This window comes from Pteropus alecto, unplaced genomic scaffold (assembly GCF_000325575.1).
Source record: "Pteropus alecto unplaced genomic scaffold, ASM32557v1 scaffold67, whole genome shotgun sequence".
NCBI lineage: Eukaryota > Metazoa > Chordata > Mammalia > Chiroptera > Pteropodidae > Pteropus > Pteropus alecto.
This window is the reverse complement of record NW_006441061.1, coordinates 1738257-1757986: the sequence shown is the minus strand read 5'-3', so window position 1 is coordinate 1757986 and position 19730 is coordinate 1738257. Positions and strand designations below refer to the sequence as shown.

The 19730-nt window shown below is 37.3% G+C and overlaps 1 protein-coding gene across 3 annotated transcripts in view; it reads left to right on the top strand.

Moving 5' to 3' along the window:
• SCAI (suppressor of cancer cell invasion) overlaps positions 1-19730 on the top strand; it is a 113073-nt gene that overhangs the window by 52548 nt on the left and 40795 nt on the right. For all 3 annotated transcript variants that reach the window (XR_001517478.2, XM_006917959.3, XM_025051135.1), the window contains exons 3-6: positions 2973-3104; positions 16824-16919; positions 17482-17568; positions 18674-18772. Coding sequence is in view for 2 of the 3 variants with exons in the window: in XM_006917959.3 (XP_006918021.1) it covers positions 2973-3104; positions 16824-16919; positions 17482-17568; positions 18674-18772 (414 nt within the window). In the remaining variant the exon portion in view is untranslated. The remainder of the gene's footprint in view (positions 1-2972; positions 3105-16823; positions 16920-17481; positions 17569-18673; positions 18773-19730) is intronic.

Genomic DNA, 19730 nt, shown 5'->3' with positions numbered 1-19730 from the left:
CATTTATTGTTGGTGGACACTTAGGTCCTTTTGACACATCCCTCATCTTTTGAGTACTTTCTTGCTCTCTGGCATGGGATATTCCGGATTCATCTTGTCCTTTTTCTGCCCCAATGCTGTAATTAGCCAGTTCCAATTCTCCAAGGAGCTCGGGCTCCCTTTTTTGGAGAATGATATTAGAAGCCAAGATTGGGTGCTAGGGATGTGCGAGGTGTACCATTAGGGAGTGGAGGTTGTCACTGCTCTGAGGCCCTCTCAGTAGACAGATTGAGGGAGCTAAGGTGTATGTACGCGTGTGCTTATGTGCACACACACATACACACCCTGCACATATGTGTCTATAGTTTTAGAAACCCACTGGTTGACCAGACCTCCAGTTTCAATCCACAGCATACATTTCAACCTTTTCCCTTTCTATGTTGGTATCTCCCTTCTCTTACAGAGGGAGCTCTGGGTCCAGTTGTCCTTAATAGATTTTCTAATTTGGTGAATCCTCCTACATAAGACAGATCTCTTGCTGCCTCAGAACCCCGCCCGGTGGAGATGAGCTTCTTACCCCCCCGGCTGGCCCTCACTCCCCCCACCAGTTCTCCACCCTGGCGGATGCCCTCCTCACCTCACGCCGGCTCCCGCATCCCATGCACGCTGGCCCTTTGTGTGGATGTGGCCTCTGACACCCATGCGGGCTACCCACTGTGCCAGCTAATGGATTGTTGAGGAAAGGAAGAGATCGTCTCTGGAATTCTTAAATTGTATTTTAATATTTCTAGCTGTGAAATTATTTATCCCTTTTTTTTTTTCACTTCGAGCTCTTTTATTTTGAGATCTTATATTTTTTCTAATTCTGGGAAATTTATGTCTGCAAATATTTCATCACCCCCATGTATTTTTTCTCTCCTCTCTCTGTGTTATGTGGATGCCGATGTCCTTCATTTCTCGGTTCCATATCTCTTGGTTTTTCTTTTATGTACTTTATTTCTTCCAGCTGTCTTTTGGCAGAATACCTTAAACCTGATGATATTTTAGCTTATTAATTTATTCAGCTATATTCTTTCTCCTCTTTGATCCATCATCTGTTAAGTTTATTTCAGTGATTATATTTTTCATACCGAGTATTTTTACTTGCTTCATTGTGACATTTCCTTCCTGCTTTATTTCTAATGTCCTTCCTTATCGAATCTGTTCGTTTTAAACTTTTATTTGCTGTTCTCCTGTGAGCTGCCATGTCCTGGAGATATTAGCCGCCTTGGCTCATGAGGTATGCAAAGTAGAGCAGAGAAAGCTAGTCTTTTTTCTGCCTACTTTGTGCCTCCCCTTCTGGGTTCAGATAATGAAGGTTGGGTTGGAAGGGAGGAAGAGGATTTACCCAAGGTCTTTACACTGTGAAACCCCTTCCGAGGCTCAGCATTTTTCCAGATCTGTTTTCCTTCTTTTAAAAACCCTAGTCCATGGAGTGTGGAGAGAGGTGGTGGGAAGAGGGACTCTGTGGACATGCAGAGACCACCCAGTGCATCCGTACCTGTCGTGAACGACTTCCCCACTAGCTGGCCCCGTGCCACCTGTACGCTGACAGGCTTGCTGACAGTTTCCCTGCCTTGCAACCGCAATTGCCTGTTTCAGACCACGTTGGAGAGAAAAATATTCACCAAAACAACTGCACCACACCCCGACTGCCATCTCTGGCGTCTGGCCCTTGTCTCCTCTGCCCATATGTTTACCCTACACTAGAATCAAATTTCCCTGTGTTGTCCCAGGGATTTCTGTCCATGTGTAAACACAAATGAATTTTTTGTTTCCATGTTTAGTGTAGGTTCATACGATATATACTGTAAAGCGATTTGCTGTTTTTAAAATGGCTGTTTAACATGATCAATTACAGATGAAGATAGTTTGGATTCAATAAAATAGAGCTTTACTCGTAGTGGCTGGATTTGAAATGGTTTTCATTTTCCTACTGGAACTACTAATAAATAGTCAAAGAAAAAAAATTCTTTTCTGTGTTCATGATGTAAGTATTCTGGCACAGTTTTATTGTTAGTTTGCCAATCAGATGTACTTGGTTTATTTAGTACATGCATAGGTGAGAAGTTGTATGTCAGTCAAATTCAACTTCCTCCATTCATTTCCACAACACTCTAGAGACGTGTCAATTCCATCTGACTCTGTGCTTGCCTGGACTCCTCCTATGTTGCTTATTAATTTCTGTGCCCCTTAAACCAGGCATCACCAGATTATGGCCCATGGACCAAATCCAGCCCTCCACCTTATTAATAAAGCCCTCCACTTTATTAACACTGTTTGTGTGTTAATAAAGTCTTATTGCAACATGCACAAAAACATATAGCTTTAAAATATACCTCTGTGTGTGAGTGTGATTTTTTTTATCCTTTTTTTGTACTGAGGCATCCCCATATTATTTATTACCTTCTATCTTAAATATAATGGTAAGTTAGTGATAGGGTAGTGTGCAGTCATTAGAGTGCTATGAAGTACTTAACTATTTCCCTCTTTGCTTCTTTTAGGTTATCAGCCTTTAAATAATACGATACCGAAATAAATATCTTTATAGATAAAGCGTTTTCCATTTGTAGGATCATTTTACAGGATGGATTTATAGAATGGATCAAATAGATGGATACATCAAAAATATCACCCTTTTTTATTCATAACCATGTAAAGGAGTGCCTTGACGCAATAGGCATTCAAATAATATTTATTGGATGAAAGAATATATTCTAAAAGTTGCTTTCCAACTTTTTGGAAAATTGGATGGACCACTTTTCAGTCCCACTGACAATATGAGATCATCTGTTCTCTCCCACCATCTCACACTTAAATTATTGCCTTGATTGGATTGTAATCAGAAAGAATTCTCTGTCTTGAAAAAAAAAATTCTATCAGATGATGTAACTAAGGTCTGTTTCTTGTTTTAGTTTCACCTACTTGGTAAATGGACACATGTTTTCTTACAGGACTGAATTTGCTCTTAAAGAAATCATGTCGTCTGGAGGTGCTGAAGATGACATCCCGCAAGGAGAGAGGAAAACGGTTACAGATTTTTGTTACCTTCTGGATAAATCTAAGCAGCTGTTCAATGGGTTAAGGTTAGTGGACTCTCGATGCATAAAACTTGTCCCTAATTCTGTATGTTTTTTTCCCATGGCCGATGTGTGGTTAGTTTCTGAAAGTCGTGGGTAGAATGTTACATAAATATCTGTTCTAGAAGTGATTGTGTTTTTTTCTTTGATACTGTTCATTCTCAGAGGAAAGAACAATGGAAAAGAGGGTAGCTGTTTTAGTCAAGTTGAAGAGAGCTACTTCGTTAGATGGCTTTAGATACATTATTCCACATCATACCCGATTTACATCCGATTTTATACAGTGGGGTGTTGGAGACTGAGGCACCTATGAATGCATAATGCAGGTGAACACGGGGCTGCTCTCCTATTACATTTTTGTACATTTGTTTATTTGCTTCTTTTATTCGTTCTTTTTCTTATTTTGAAATATCTGTTGGTTAAAAAAACGATGGAGTGTTCTAGACAGCGTTATTTTTACTTTAAGTTATGCGTGCCCTGCACAGACTGGTAGAAGAAGCTATATGCGCTTTTGTCAGAATGTATTCTTTATGTATGCTTGTGTGTGGTGGGTAAATAATTTTTACGGTTTTGTTCTGTTTAAATGATTTAGCCCACATTTTAGTTCTTGAGATCCTTAGCATATTGACTTACTTCCGACCTAAAGCTTCATTAATTAGCTTAGTTCCGGTCATAAATAAATAAATGCTTATAGGTAAAATAGGTTTTATTTTTGAAATTCAACATAGGAGTGAATGATTATGGGTTATTTTAATTTACAACTTATTCTTGGGGAAAAATGCAACCTTTCCTTCACATGTTTTATAATTGTATTCTACATCCCTATATTTAGCACTGTACTGGCAGAGTTTATTTTTAAAGTTCATATATCTTTAAAAAAACATTTACTATGATAAAGATAACACAAGGTCACAGAATCCTCCGTGACCACTCTATCTGAAGCTACGCTTTAAATCACTCTCTTGTTCCGATAGTCATTTAATTTTCTTCATAAAACTCATTACTATCTCAAGGGATCTTATTTATTTGCTTATGTTGTCTTCCTTCATTAAAATGAAACATCTCCAAGAGCAGGGCCCTGTCGTCACTGTTTCTCTGGTACCTAAGCCAGGGCCTTGCTCATTGCAGGTGCTTCAAGAACACTTGTTAAATGGAGCATTCCAGAGACAGTGCTAACGCCTCACTCTGCCACTTCCTGTTTCGTGCTGAAGAGATCTTTGAGATCAGCTTTTTCTTTTGCTTTATGATTAATTGCATTTTTTTAAAAAATTATTTTCTTTTACTATTATAATTCCAAAAATGACTTCAGTATGCCCAGGTTTTAAGTCTTTTTTTCCCCCTAGATCGTTATAAACCATTTAAATTGCATACTTAGACTTTTTTTTCCCTTTTCCCCATTAATATCAGGAATATCTTATTTATTCAGCATTTACTTGGCCTCCAGTATGTGCCACATTCTGTACCGGGTACAGATAATCCAAAGATAAAACTAACAATCCCTGCTCTCAAATACTTCGGGAGGAATTTGTGAAAATACAGACCCATGGCCACCTACTCGTTGCTAGCTTCAGATTTAGCATCTCTTATATATCTCCTTGTGCCTGTTGAAATTAAGGCAAATAAAGTTTAAGGGATGCTAGATTTAAAGAAAGAAACCGTTTAAAAGTTTGCATGAAAAATTCTACTGTAACTTCTGGCGCATGACTCTCAAACTCCTTTATTCCCAGCTCTTAAAATATCATAGTTCACGTAACTCTGACCCTTTCTTCTTTTCCTCCTTCTCCCATTTATGGAGCTATATTTCATACAATAAAAATTCACCCATTCAAATTTACAATTATATGGTTTAGTATATTTTTAGAGTTATGCAACTAGCGTCAGAATCTAATTTTGGAATATTTAATCACGCCCCAGAGAAACCCCATACCCATTAACAGTGACTCTGCACTTTCCCCAATCCCTAATCTTGTCTGTGGATTTACCCATTATGGAGATTTTATATAAGTGGAATCATACAATGTGCGGTCTTTTGTGACTAGCTTCTCTCACTAAACATAATATTTTTGAGGTTCATCTATGTAGCAACATGTATCATCAGTACTTCATTCCTTTTATTACAGATTAATATTCCATTGTCCAGATTTACCATATTTTGTTTATCTAGTCTCCAGTTGATGGACATTTGAGTTATTTTGCATTTTTTAGCTGTTACGAAGAATACTGCTATGAACATTTGTGTACAAGATTCTGTGTAGACATATGTTTTCAGTTCTCTTGAGTATATACCTAGGAATGAAATTGCTGGGTCATATGGTACTCTGTAATTAACCTTATGAGGGACTTCCAGGCTGTTTTTCCAAGACTGTACCGCCAGCAATGTATGAAGGTTTCATTTTCTCCACATCCTCACCAAAACTTGTTATTATCTGTCTCTTTGATGATGACCATCCTAGTGGGTGTGAAATGGTATCTCATTGTGGTTTCAATTTGCATTTCCCAAATTACTGATGATGTTGAGCATCTTTTCATGTGCTTATTGGCCATTTTTATGTCTTCTTTGGAGAGATGTATTCTAATCCTTTGACCGTTTTTCAAATCGTGTTATTTAGCTTTTTATTTTTTAAGTCGTAGTGGTTCTCTGTGTATTCTGGATACAAGTACCTCGTAAGATATATTGATTTGCAAATATATATTTTCCTATCATTTGGGTTGTCTGTTCATTTCTCAATGGTATCCTTTGAAGCACAAAAGCTTTTCGTTTTTAAAAAGTCCAACTTGTCATTATTCTCTTTCATCATTTGTACTTTGATGTCACATCTAAGAAATCATTGCCTAACTGAGGTCTCCTATGTTTTATTCTAAGAGTTTTATAGTTTTAGCTCTTAAATTTATGTCTGTGAACCATTTTGAGTTAATTTTTGTGTAGGGTGTGAGACCTGAGGTATTTTTTAATCAGAAAAAAATATTTTTTCAATTTACTATTACATATTTCATTTTTTTCTTTCTTGTTCCTCCTTCCTAATTTAGACTCGTAATGCTTAGATGAATATCTAGTCTAAATCTTCTGTAACCATCTACTCTCTTTTGGATTTCATCTCTCTTTTTCTCAGCATTTTCAGAAAATATCTAGAATGACTCCTCCATGACTACTCTGAGTTTTGTAAATTTAAACACCTTTCTACTTCCAAGTGTTGATTAGTTTTTGCACATTTCTTTTAAAATAGAGATTTCTTTGGGAATAATTAAAAGAAGGTTTTGTTTTGGTTGTCCCCTCCCCTTCCCCTTATATTTGTGTTGGTCTGAAAAGAAAACAGAAGCACAGTGCTTATAGGGGACAAAAAAAAAAAACAAACAACATTAGCAGTGTGTTCTGGACCAGCTTTGGACTTGGGAAAGTAGATTGAAGTGGGCATTCAGCTGGAATAGCATCAGCGTTTAACATTGGCCTTTCTTTTCCAGCATTACTTTTACTGTTCATGCTTATCTTTTGGCTCGCTTTCCTTTGTGTTTTCTCTTTCTTTGTCGAGTTCACAAACTGGTTAATAAACTTATTGCAGTGTAATATACTTGCAGAAAAGTACATATTAAGTGTATTTGTTTTAAGAATTTTTGTGAGTTCATTTGAGCCAAAACTGATGATATACGCCAAGCAGCAAGATCTCAGATGCTCGCCACATAGATGTGTTTGTTTACAGACTGAACACACCTGTGCGGCTTGTACGTGGATAAAGCCATAGGACATCCAGCACCTCAGCGACGCCCCTGTATTCCCTCTCACCTGGCCTTTTCACTCTGTGAACAGAGTGAAAAAGTGCATTTCAGTGGATGAAAAACTTCAGACTTTCTATAGAACGCCTTGTTTGGATATAATAAATTCTCTTTTTACTCTCGAAGGTGTGTTTTCCTGCTTTATATGAAGCCGTTCATCTAAGTTGTCAGAGCCTCTTCAATTGCCCAGCCGTGAATATCTTAATGGAGAATTTTCCTTGACTGAAAATACCTTCTGATAATATGTGCATAATAAATAAGTTCTTCTTTCTACTCACTGTGTAAGAAAACATAGTCCAGAGAGTGAGAAATGGATAAAATGAATGATGTTGTGCTTATAGTAGCTCTCGCATGTAGTTACAGTAGTAATGAAGTGTTAGAAATAGTGTTGAATGCCGTCAGAAAATGATCAAAGCCCAGAGTGCTTGCAGGGTTCTGGTTACCATGGTGATGAAGCAGAATGGAATATTTGGTGGGATTATATAAGGCAGCATCTTGAGACATGTATTTGAGATACACAGCTGCGTCTACCAGTGATATCCATGACTTTTGGTGCTTTGAAACAGCGAAGGCCTCCAGGTCCCTAATTATTTGACTCCAGAGGAGCAAATACACAAAGCTAAAATAAGCGTTGGAGCCCACGAATGTGTATATTTACAGAGAAGTGCACCAAAGTGAAGTTATAATGGTCTTAGATAAAAATCAGTGCAGAAATTATTTCTATTAAACATGCTCCCAATAACTCAGAGAAGAAATCATCACAGTGCTTCCTTTCGAAGCCTCTTTTTAGGGAGCCCTAGTTTCTAAATAGGAAAAGATAACCGAGAAATTAACAGTTTTTTCCATTGTCCCCTTCCTTCTCTCTCTTGCCCTCCCTCCCTCTCTCTTTTTCTTCCCCTCCCTCTTCCTTCTCTTCCTCCTTCAAAAAATTAATACTTTCCTAGAGGCAGGTACTGCAAACTGGTAATAGTGAGGTATATGTTATTCAGAGATACTACCCTAAACTGTCTGTACAAGTTTGTGCTATATTATGCTTTCATTTTATATGGCTTTCCACGCAAAAGAATTGCACTTGCTCTTGAAGTAGACTGCCGCCGGAGTTCAGTGATCCCTTGATCACATGATTTAGAGAAGCATCGACTAATTAAAAATGTAACATGAGCCACAAATGTGATTTGAAATGTTCTAGCAGCCAGATTTTAAAAACCTAGAAAGAAAAAGGTGATATAATTTTAACATATTTTATTTGATCCATTATATCCAAAACATTTTATTTCAACATGTAATTAATATAAAAAATTATCGACATCTTTTACATTTTTTTTTTACAAGCCTTTGAAGTACACTGAATATTTTACACTTATACACATTGCAGTTCAAAAGTCCTCGGTAGCCACATATGGCTATTGGCTCAGGCAAAGTTCCTCCCACTTTTAACATCTTTTCTCAAAATGGTCCACTGTGCTATCCAAGGGAATACATATTGGCTGTTTGGTGGTTCTCTTCTCCACAGGCTGATCAGATGTTCCCGTTTATTCTGTTTCTTCCTATACAGATGCCGATAGCCAGCAGGTCTTGGCTGTTGGTGATATGTCTTCACCCACGTGTACTTTGGGATTTGAGGGATAACCTTATTACTCACTGTATTAGTTTGCTCCAAGTGTCATAACAAAGTACCACAGACTGGGGTGGCTTAAGCAACAGAAATTTGTTGTCTCACAGTTCTGGAGGCCCGAAGTTTAAGATCAAGGTGTCAGCAGGGTTGGTTCCTGCGGAAGCCTCTCTCCTTGGCTTGCAGATGGCCGTCGTCTTCCTATATCCTCATGTGGCTGTCCCTCTGCTAGAGCACTCCCGCTGTCCCTCTGTGTGTCCTAATTTCCTCCTTTTAAAGACATGAGTCAGATTGTATTAGTGCCTACCCCAAAGGCCTCATTTTAACTTAATTACCTATTTCCAGGCCCTATCTCCAACTGCAGTCACATTCTGAGGTACTGAAGGTGAGGTCCTGAACATATGAATTATGGGGTGATACAGTTCAGCCCGTAACACTTACTTTTGCTGAAAATGTTGTCTGGGTTTTTGGTTTTGTTATTTAAATACAGTCTGTTTTAGTTTCTGTCTGTATCTGAGTAGGTTCAAAACTGCGCTGCCACCATTTCCCCAGAATCTAGGAAAATCAGCTCTTTTAATGCTCTACCAAAATATTAAACAACAAACTAGATCAGCACATTTCTCATTAGTTCTTTTTAACCGTCCAGGCTCAGTATAACCTGGTCTTTTAAGTTAGCTCTCCTAATTGTCAGGCCTGGCTAGAAACAAAGGCACAGACAGGAACCTTCACTTCTTGAGTTGCTATTGGAAGCTAGATCAGCGATTGATTAGGGGGAGGGTATTTGTGGTTACCGTTTAAGATCGTGCAGGAGGAGTATAAAGAGAAAAAATAAAGATGTTTTAAGTTCCCTGGATTTCATTCAATCCTCAAAACAACCTCATTATTTTCTCGGTTTTCACAGATAAAAAAACCAGAGCGTTGGCAGATAAAGTAATAGCCTGTGTTAATATGACGGATTCTAATTTGGGAAATGCTGCTTCGAAGAAGTTTCTCCTCAATATAGGAGCGGGGATCCCCAAACTCTCCTGGGAGCTCCCATAACCTCCTCTCTGGGGGTAGCACAGGTGCATGCTCGCCTCTTGGAATGGTGGCAGGTGGCTCCCTGGCTTCCTGCGCTCATCTGCTTGATTCTCAGAGGAATCCACATCTGTGGAGGTCCTTTTGGTATCTTCACACCTACAAGATAGTCGTGGACACTTGACAGGGAAGGTGAGGTGTCAAGGCGCCAACACCTTCGGGGGCCATGGGATTTAAAATTTGGCAACTTCTTTTTCTATGGGCAAGGTACCATTAGAAACTAACTTTATTAATACCTCTGTTTCTAAATGTTAAGAATGTTTATACTTCCCCTGGAGCTGGTTCACAGAGGTAGGAGATGCCATTCCATAGCTTTATTTGGCTTGGCATATTTAAATTCAAACAAGGGATAATTATTCAAAGCTATTCAAATCCACAAACCACCATTAGGAATGGAACAGTCTGTGTACCAGCTCCATTTTGGGCCCTGGGCTAGGGCTAGGGGCAAGATTTAAAGATAAATAGAATGTCAAGCCAATCAATCATTCCCGTGCATTTTTTTCTCTCTCAATCTTTCATTCTCTCAATCTCTGCTCCCTCTACAGTAAACAAAACGGCCGATGCAGTGGCATTATATTTTTAAGCTCCCCTAAAAGAAGCGCTCAGTCTTCACAGTCTGAGTCTGTTGATACCCCCAGCACTTTCAAACTGCCAGATCCACTCATAAACCTAAATTTGAAAAACAGATATATCTATGGATTTTTTTTTTTTTAAATGCTGGTGTTAAAACAAGGGAATGCTTAATTGGGCTTTTACAAGTCTTGAACACAGTTTTGTCTGGTATACAAATGAACACAGAGATGTGGAGCGGGACAGGGTGTTCCTGTAACACAGTCCTCTCTGTGTCAACAGAAATGTGTGTGGGTCGGTGTGCTCCGGGACCGAAAACCGTGATCAGACAAGTCGCGTTATTATTCCTTAGCCTTTGACCACAGCTTTGTTGGTGATCACCAGCATCCCAAGACCTAGGGAGCAGAATGAGCTCCCAGAGAAGAACTCTGCTATGCAGAATCAAAATCTAAGCTGTTTTTCCCATATGGTAGAAAGGAGAGAGCATTGGATAGGGGTTAGAAGGTGCGAATTTGCTCAACAACTTACCATAGGTTGTGAGTTCCCAGGCCACTCATTTAGCTCTCTGATCCTCATTTTAATGTGCATATGTGTATGTGCGTGTACGTGTGCATGTTTACATGTACACTTACATACCCTGGAGAAGCCAAGCTTTTGAGGGTCAGACTAAAGGAAGAGAAGCCAAAATAAGAGACTCAAGATGGTGAGGAAGTGGTGAACAGGGTCCTGCCCCAGGGAGGACTGGGAAGTGACTGTTGGACTCGGATTTTCAGTGTTGGTAGGATCAGTCATCTTAGCTCATTCAGTCTAGTAAAGAGGGCTGAACTGCAGAAACTTGGAAGAAATTTTCTAAGTTTTGGCATCTCAGCGTTCCATTTGCAGCATCTCTGAGAATCAGGTTTACTTGGGAAGGTGATGTTGCACTACACCCCTCCCTCCGCTGTTTCCCAGCTATTGTTGATAGAGCTGAGGATTTAAAAAGAAGAGAGAGAGATCAGTGTCATACTTTTGATTTCCTCTACAGCCTTGGAAAAAGACTATGAGCAGCCAATTTATAACACAGGTGCCTTTGCGAAATATGAAATATAAGGTCATTTAGCTAACGGGATAATTCACAGAGCCCCATTTAATTTAATTCTATGGATCATTAATTTCTCATCTCTGCTGACAGTAGAAATGACCAAATGATATACTCAGAGTTTAAAACCAGAGTCAAGCTGTGAATAGTAGAGGAACTTATCTGGAACTCTTTATAAAGTACGCTAGTTAATTTTAGACTCTAATCATATTATTGTGGTTTTTCTATTAGCTTTATGGTATGTCTCATTAGAAAAAGGGTGATCCTAGGACTTATCTTTTAGGATGTTAAAAAAAATTTTTTAAAGCCTATTTTTAAAAAGAAATTGCTATCTTTATAGTGCGTGAGTCTTTAGACTGGAGTGGTAGATGTTATAAATTCTTTTCAGGAAAATAGCTATAAGTCAAAAAATACTTGTACATTACAACTTACTGTCAGGTGCCTTTTAGATCACTTTTTATGTGCTTTTAGTCCTCATACAAAATTCCCTTTCCCTAAATGCCCTTTCTACTGACCACCTGAAATTGCATAGTCATGAAATAAAACACTGAGTTCTAGTTCTGTTTTGTCCCTTAACAGGATGTATTACCGAGGTTTATTAAATTTGTCAGTTTTAGAAACTTAAAGGAACTTGCAGGTAGATGCTTACTTGAAAATTTGCCTAAAGACTTTACACTGTCTTTAAAGAAGCATCCAAGAGTTGTTAGCTCTCATGAAGGCGACGTGGCTGCCTAATGCTTTTATATAATACAGTCTCCCTAGCAGCAGTGACTTGAATAAGTCTTAAAGATTCTAGCAGCAGCTTCAGTTTTTAAATATCTGATTAGCTTCTTCTACTGCAGCTTCTCATTAGAGATCTGGGGAGACTTAAAAAATGAAAACTTGCAATAAATGTGGAAACTATTACCTATAGTTAACCTATTTCTGTAATCTGAAATGAGTTTCTACTTTCTACTTATCATAAAGATAATGGAAATAGATTAAAAATGCAATTACTAGTTCGTTCTTCTTATATGTGCCTGAAAATTTCCAGTCAGAAAGCCTTTTGCTTTGCTGCTCATTTTCTTAACATCTGGTACAGAAATGCAAATCTTCCATCACTCATCAATTCCACTTATAGAAATTTACCTTTTACTCATATCATAGCTATTATTGTAGCATCTCTAACAAGAGAAAACTGGAAGCAATATAAAGGTCTGTCAGGAGAGATTAGTTAAATAAATTAGTTCATTATATACTAAATATTATGTTTGGTAGGTATTGATATAATCCTGTATGCATTAAAGAAACCTGATATATTAGTAAATTGAAAAGGCATGTTATTACCGAACATTGTATATAGTTTGATCCCATTTATTAAAAATAATAGAAACACTCACATATATACTTAAATGTGCATAGAAAATACATTGTTAATGGTGGTTATTCTGGGGACTAGAATTGAGGGTACAAGCAATAGGGTGTTTTTCACTTCTCGTTTTATACCTTATTTGGTATTTTTGTCCCAAGGGACATACTGTTTTCAAAATTCAAAAAGAAAAAGAAACATAAGTTCTCCGTTTCTTTATAAACATCATTCCCTTCCCCGTATCCCTGCCCTCCAGTAGTCCCCTCTTTCAGTGACTCCAGGCATAGCCATGCGATTTGCTTTGCCCAATGGGACGGTACAAACTGGATGCGAAAACCTGGAAAGAAAAATGCACATTTGAGCTGTCCTCTCTTTTGCCACTCTTGGGATCCTTGCAACCAGCCTCATGTAAACAGACCCAAGCTAGCCTGTTGGATGATGGAAACACTGACCCAGCACTCCAGCCATCACCAGACAGGCACTGCAGGACATTTGAGGGTGGCCATCCACAACGAGCTGCCTGCAGTTGCATGAGAGAGGTCTGGCTGAGACGTGTGCTACAGTTTTATTAGCGTATAATTGCAAATCTTCCGTCTCAAAATTGCCTTTGTTTCTCTTAACTATCTCATTTCTCTCTCTCTGATGATCTCTCTTTCGCCTATTCACGTCTCTTTTTGCAGCTTTCCCGGACTGTGTAAGCCCCAGTGTATCTCTTTTCTATACTCTTCTATTACTTTTACTCAGTACCATATAGGTTATACTTTTGTGCTATTTTTTTCCTCTTATTTTTTCTGTATATATGTTAGTCTTTTCTATTTAACTAAACAATAAGCTTCTTTATTGTACAGATCATATTTCATACTACTTTCTCTGGCCTCCATAATACTTAGCACTTGATAGAATTATATATAGTAACCAGGTTTTCTTTCATCCCGTGTCTTCACAATATGCCTTGCCTAACTGCAGGGCACGTGCCATCCATAGCATGATACCCCACTGGGGCAAGAGAAAAGCTACACAAATATAAGCTGCATTTGTTTCTGCTCTGTAGCTATCTCATTTCCATGATATTATGTTTCCTTCACTAAGTAAATAAAAGTTATATAGCAGGTTTGTATGTGTGCGTGTATGGTCTCTTTCTGTCAATCTCGAACATGTACGTGTATTATACATAGGGTGGCACATGCATTAACGTGAGAAAATCTTAATGATATAATAAGTGAAAAAAAATTTACATTATAAAACAAGACAAATACCGTGCCCACATACACAAATGCTGTGCATATATAAAATCTGGAAGGATATACATCCCTTTTCCCAAAACCAAATCACATAAAATACTGCCTCAAATTTCTGTAAATTTGTAGCATTTACCAAGATAACCAGCTTATTATGTAAGGTGAATAAATGATTTCTTTTATACTTGAAAGTTGGACTTAGTTGAAATGAGAGAATTTATATTTTAAAAGTCTTTCCTTTTACTACCAAACATTTGTTTTCTCTATTTTAAGTAGTTTGGTAGACATTTGGGTTATAGGGATCATTCTGAAATACAGCCTGCATTTCTTTTCTTAATTGAAAAAAGTACTCATGGTGATTGTAGGGGCACTGATTTAGACGAAGTGGTATTAGCACAGAAGTAGACAATTGAACTGATGGCAAAGAGTAGGGAGCCCCAAAACAAAACACTGTCATTTACCTGGCCAACCCCACATGGAAGGGATTGACCCTAAATTTATAATCTGTGAAGCTGGTGTTACATGGGAGTTCATTTTACTCTTCTCCAGTTTTGTATGCTTAAAACATTCCACCATAAGAAAACATTTTAAAGACATAACTTTAAAAATAGATGTGTTGATCTTTATTTTTATACACCACATTTTCAAAATTAAATGTATCGAATTATTATTATTTCATCATGCTTTTCCTGAGGAGTAATAAGTAAGTGTGTTGCTTATTTCCTAAAAATTTCCTAAACTTCCTGAGGAGTTTAATAAATGTGTTGCTTATTTCCTAAAAATAAATAAATAAAAAGATACCTTTCACAAAAGCAATAAAAATATGAGACCTTGCGATAATGTGAACCAAGGAATATTAGACCTTTATGGAAAAAGTTATAAAATTTATTTAGCGACACAGTGCTTTCAACATAAATGGAATGAGATACTATTGACATGAAAAATTATTTTTTGAAATGTTAACTCACCAAATGGATCTTCGGGTTCGTTCAGTCCTCATTAGAACTCTGCTATTGGGATTTTATTTTTAGAACTTTCATAAGCTATTTTAAAATTCATAGGCAAGTACAAGGAGCCAAGAATAGCCAAGGCACTCCTGAAAAAGAAGAAATATGCCAGACTGATAAAGCTATAGCAATTAACAGGATGTTAATGAGGAAACTGACAAACCAATCAATGGAAGAAAACCAAGAGCTGAGACACAAACATAAGGGAAAATTGATGGCTGCAATTCCAATTCTACTATATTATCCAGAAGAATATGTGTGTGTGTGTGTGTGTGTGTGTGTGTGTGTGTACACACATACATATATATATAAAATATGTATTATAATATATATATATTTAAATCGTTCACTTAGAATTTGTTACTCATATGTGAAACTCAATTTTGGTTACATTAAAGAGTTAAATTTGAAAGCCAATACTTTAAATCTTTTAAAAGATTATTATCGTATAAGATGAATTTCTTTAAAAAGAAAAAACACTAAACATAAAAATGAAAGACAAGTCACAGACTGGAATAAGAAGTGTACCACACTAATCAATGAACGATTATTGTCCCTTTGTAAAACAAATGACATTGGCATTATAACTCTCACAAGATTTAGTTGACTCTGTTTGGTTGTCAGGTTAAGCTTCCATGTACCAATAGCCATATCCACGATTTTTGAGACATGCCTCTTTCTCTCTTTTAAACTTTATTATGGATATCTTAAACTTATCAGAATTTTACGAGACAGCCAAATTCTTAGATTCTTTTCTGTGATGTTTTGTTCTCCCGAAAGAATGTATTTGGGACCTGTCTCCTATATATATTCAGTCTTTCATGAAGGGATTTTGTTCTGAGGATGAGAGTCAGTCTTAAGTGGTATTTATAGCTAGCATTTCTCAATTTTTTTTTTTACACTTATACATTAGAAACTGTTATATCTTTCAGTCCTGAAAGTTCTGGAATTTGTGGATTTTCTCTTCTCCTTTTCCACCCTGCTTGCAGCTAGTTCTTTTCTGAGTTCATTTCTTTCTCATATTTTGTCGAGTACAGCTAACAGCATCCAAGGCTAGTAGCATACTTTCTCCTGGCTTCTTTGTCTAAATTCACAAGTTCATTGGTCATAGTATCTACTTTCCAAGTTATTGCCGGCAGATGCAGTTCTTCATTTTTGTAGTCTTCAGTAACAGTTAATTGCCGCTCAATCCCAGCACCAGTCTCACATATGTGATGTGTTTGTTATGGCAGTAACCTACTCCTGGTACCAGTTTCTGTCCTGATTTTTTCTAAATGAGGCTGCAGTAACCACTCCAAAATTTTAGTGCCTTACTACAATAGAAATTTACTTCTAGCTCCCATGTTCGATACAAGTCATCTGCAGTTCTGAGGCTCCATTAGATGTGTTTTACGCTGTGCTCCAGGCTGAGGAGCAGCCCTGTCTTGGTCTTAGGTCAGAGGGAAAGTGAAAACACTGACCCACGTAATATTTTTAAAAATCTTCTCAGACCTGGTGTAGATAATTTACAATTGTATATCATTTGCCAAGGCAGGTTCTGTGGCCAGTCCCAGTGTTGGGACGGTAGGGGAGTATTTGTCTCTGAGGGATGTATCATAGTTATCAGGCTCAAGGACAGGGATGTCTAATTTCACCTATAGGGAGGGGATAGAGTCCTTGCGAACAATACCTCTTGCACGTTTACTTCCAGATTCCCTAGAGCAGTGTTTTCCAAGTGCTGAATTCTCAGCCGAAGATAAACGTTTAGAAGTTATGAGTATATAAGTGAGAATGAATAAGATCACCTGGGAAGATGAAAGAGGATGCTAAATACCACGAGAGAGGTCTCTACAAAGGAGACCAAGGATGAGCTGTCAGAGGTAGTAGGGGAAGCATAGGAGAGAGAGTGCCCCCCACATTATAACTTTTTCAAAAAAGAAACCCTGAATGCAGATGTTTTAAATTTATCCAGCTCGTACCATCACAAGACTTAGTTTTCGAATAGCGTAAGAGATTTAAAATTAATATATGTGTATTTGTTCTTGCAGGGATTTGCCACAATATGGGCAGAAGCAGTGGCAGTCCTATTTTGGAAGAACTTTTGATGTTTACACCAAACTCTGGAAGTTCCAGCAGCAGCATCGGTAAAGGAATTCTTTAATTAAGGGAGAGCAACGGTCCGTTTTACGTTAGTCAGTTTTGGCCTTTATTACTTTTTATTTCTTGGTGCATGCTAATAAATTTTATCTTCATGACCCAAATGAAAACAAATTGATTTTTTCTTATTTATTTAAGGCTTTAAAATGTAATGTTCTTATCTGATTTTTAAAGACAATGTTATATCTGAAATGGTTCTGATTAATTCTAATATAGATTGGCTGATTCATGGTTTCAGTTCTGAAGTCAGTATTGTTTATTGGCCAAGGCTATTTGGAAGGGGGTGGGAGTTGCTTTTAATTTTCATGAACATAACTCAAAGTTTCTTTTTATATTTTAACTTACTTTAAATAGACACTTAATAAATGCTTTTTGAATTTAATTGAATGAGTCTTTTGAAATTTCATGAAAAATTCATGAATTTGAATTCATGAATTTAAAATTTCATGCTGAATTGGGTGGTATTTTATCCTATTAAATTTACTGATTTGGTTATTTTTGAAATTTATAGTCTCTTATTTCTATTTTCTTATTTCCTATGTAAAACAGACAAGTCTTGGATAATCGGTATGGCTTGAAGCGGTGGCAAATAGGGGAAATTGCTTCTAAGATTGGGCAGCTATACTACCATTATTAGTAAGTGAATTGCATATGGGAAAAATAAAGCATTGTCCTGATTTAAACATAGCATGCAAAAGTATGCATAATATACTTCCGTGGTAGGTGGGAAAACTGAGAAGTTACAAATGAAACCCTAACAGTTCAGATCATATTGATCAAGACAGCATTAGGACCTTTCATAATGAAAGCAACATTATTTGCTTCAAAAGTTCACCGTCCAAGAGTTCATTTGGTCAGATTTATTTATAACTTATATGAGTATGATCTTGGTTTTAGAGAAATGAATTTATAGTTCTTAATGGCTTTCCATAAATTTCGATACTATACGGAGACAAATCATAACTTATGTGCTTGAAAGAATGGTTTTCAGAAGGATACTTTAAAACTCATACTTGTAGGATATGTCTAAAAAGTTACTTGAAGTAGATAAGGATACTTCTGGTTGTATCTTTAGAGCAGTAACATCTATATAGTCCCACCTTGAGTCAAGAAGAGAACTTTTAGAAATCTAAATCTCATTATCATGAAGTAATATCAGGTATACCGGTAAAAAGGCTCGGACCAATTGTAATTTAATAAGCTGGAAGATTCCTTCCTCTTCCTGTCTTTTGGCATGCCACCCCAAATTCCCACCATTAAAAGCACCCTCTTGGGTAGAATATTTTCCTAAGAAGTCCCTCGCAAAACTAGAAATGTTAAACAACCTAATTCATCAGCATCCTCGGAAGATTAATACGGGCTAGTCCCATTTCGGAGTCCTGTGAGATAAAAAATCTAAGGAAACGAACCAAAAGATAAGTGACCGTGTATGCACTTGTCCTGTGTAGACAGATTTAACCGAGTGGAAAACTATGGAGAGTCTCTTTTAAGAAAGAGAATAATGTGTACTTGGGATTGCCATCCAGAAAGGCTTGGGAGCAGTGGGGAGGTATTTTTTTAATTATCATTATTATTATTTTTACACATTTTAAGAGTGATTATGAATATTGCCTTGCTGATTCAAATTTAGGACAGCCATTCTCTTCCTCTCATGTGGAGGAATAGAGGAATAATGAAACAAGTATTTATCATGGTAAAGAGTTTGAAATACTTTCACATTTAAAGATATTTTTTCTTACAGCCTACGCACATCTGAGACCAGCTATCTGAATGAGGCTTTCTCCTTCTATTCTGCAATCAGACAGAGATCGTATTATTCTCAAGTCAATAAAGAGGACAGGTATGCACCTATGTTTTCAAAGAGAGGGAGATCAAACACTAAAAACTTTTAGTTTGTGTGAAAATTATGCAGAACAGCACACATCTGTTGATAACTTTTATTCATTTCATGGACTTTATGCAGTGCCTGCTATGTACCAGGCCTTCTTAAGCATGCCGAGGTATGTTCCCTAATAGTAATAAATGTTATAGATGTTGTAACAGGTGGCACAATACCAGGGTACAGTCAGAGCACAAAAGAGGGATGGATGATGTCTGTATGAGAGATTGGGGTCGCACACAGTTTCACTGAAAAGAAAACTCCAGTGACGTTTAGCTGATAACCTTGGTTCTTTTTAGCCTGTGTGTTCTTATTTCATATACATTCAGAATCCTGTTGACAGCTGTTGTGTAGGAATGAAGAAAAGGTGCTAATACTGTTTGATTTTTCTTTATAAACCCAATACTGTTGTGCCATGGTATAGTTCCACCGTTAGGGAAAAAAACCCTGTAGAATTTATTCATTATCAATATAACCTATCGAGTACTTACAATATATCTGGCAGTGTGGTAGATGCTTGGAGTAGAGAAGAAAAAGAAAAGAAAGTGTACAGGTTTGCTCTTTTCCATTATTATCTTCTCACGGGAGTCACAGCCATATTTGGGGTACAGGTAGATGGTGATGTTATCAGTTCCAGATGAGACAAGAATTGTAGGAGCAGCCAGGACGCTGCTGGAGAATCTTTCCTGTGCTGCCTCCAGCATTCCAAGAATCGTTGGAAGAGAACGTTCAGGCCTAGAAGATTGGAATGTTCTCTCTAGCCCCAGAAACACAACTCACAGTTGTTATGTCGTGAAAAGTTTATATCCTCTTAGCGATAGAAGGAAACATAGTTTTGGCTTGTTTTTCTGGAGAACACTTTGTGGTTGGCTGTCAGAAGCTTTCCAGCTAACGGGAACATTTTTTGGAAAGGCTCGCT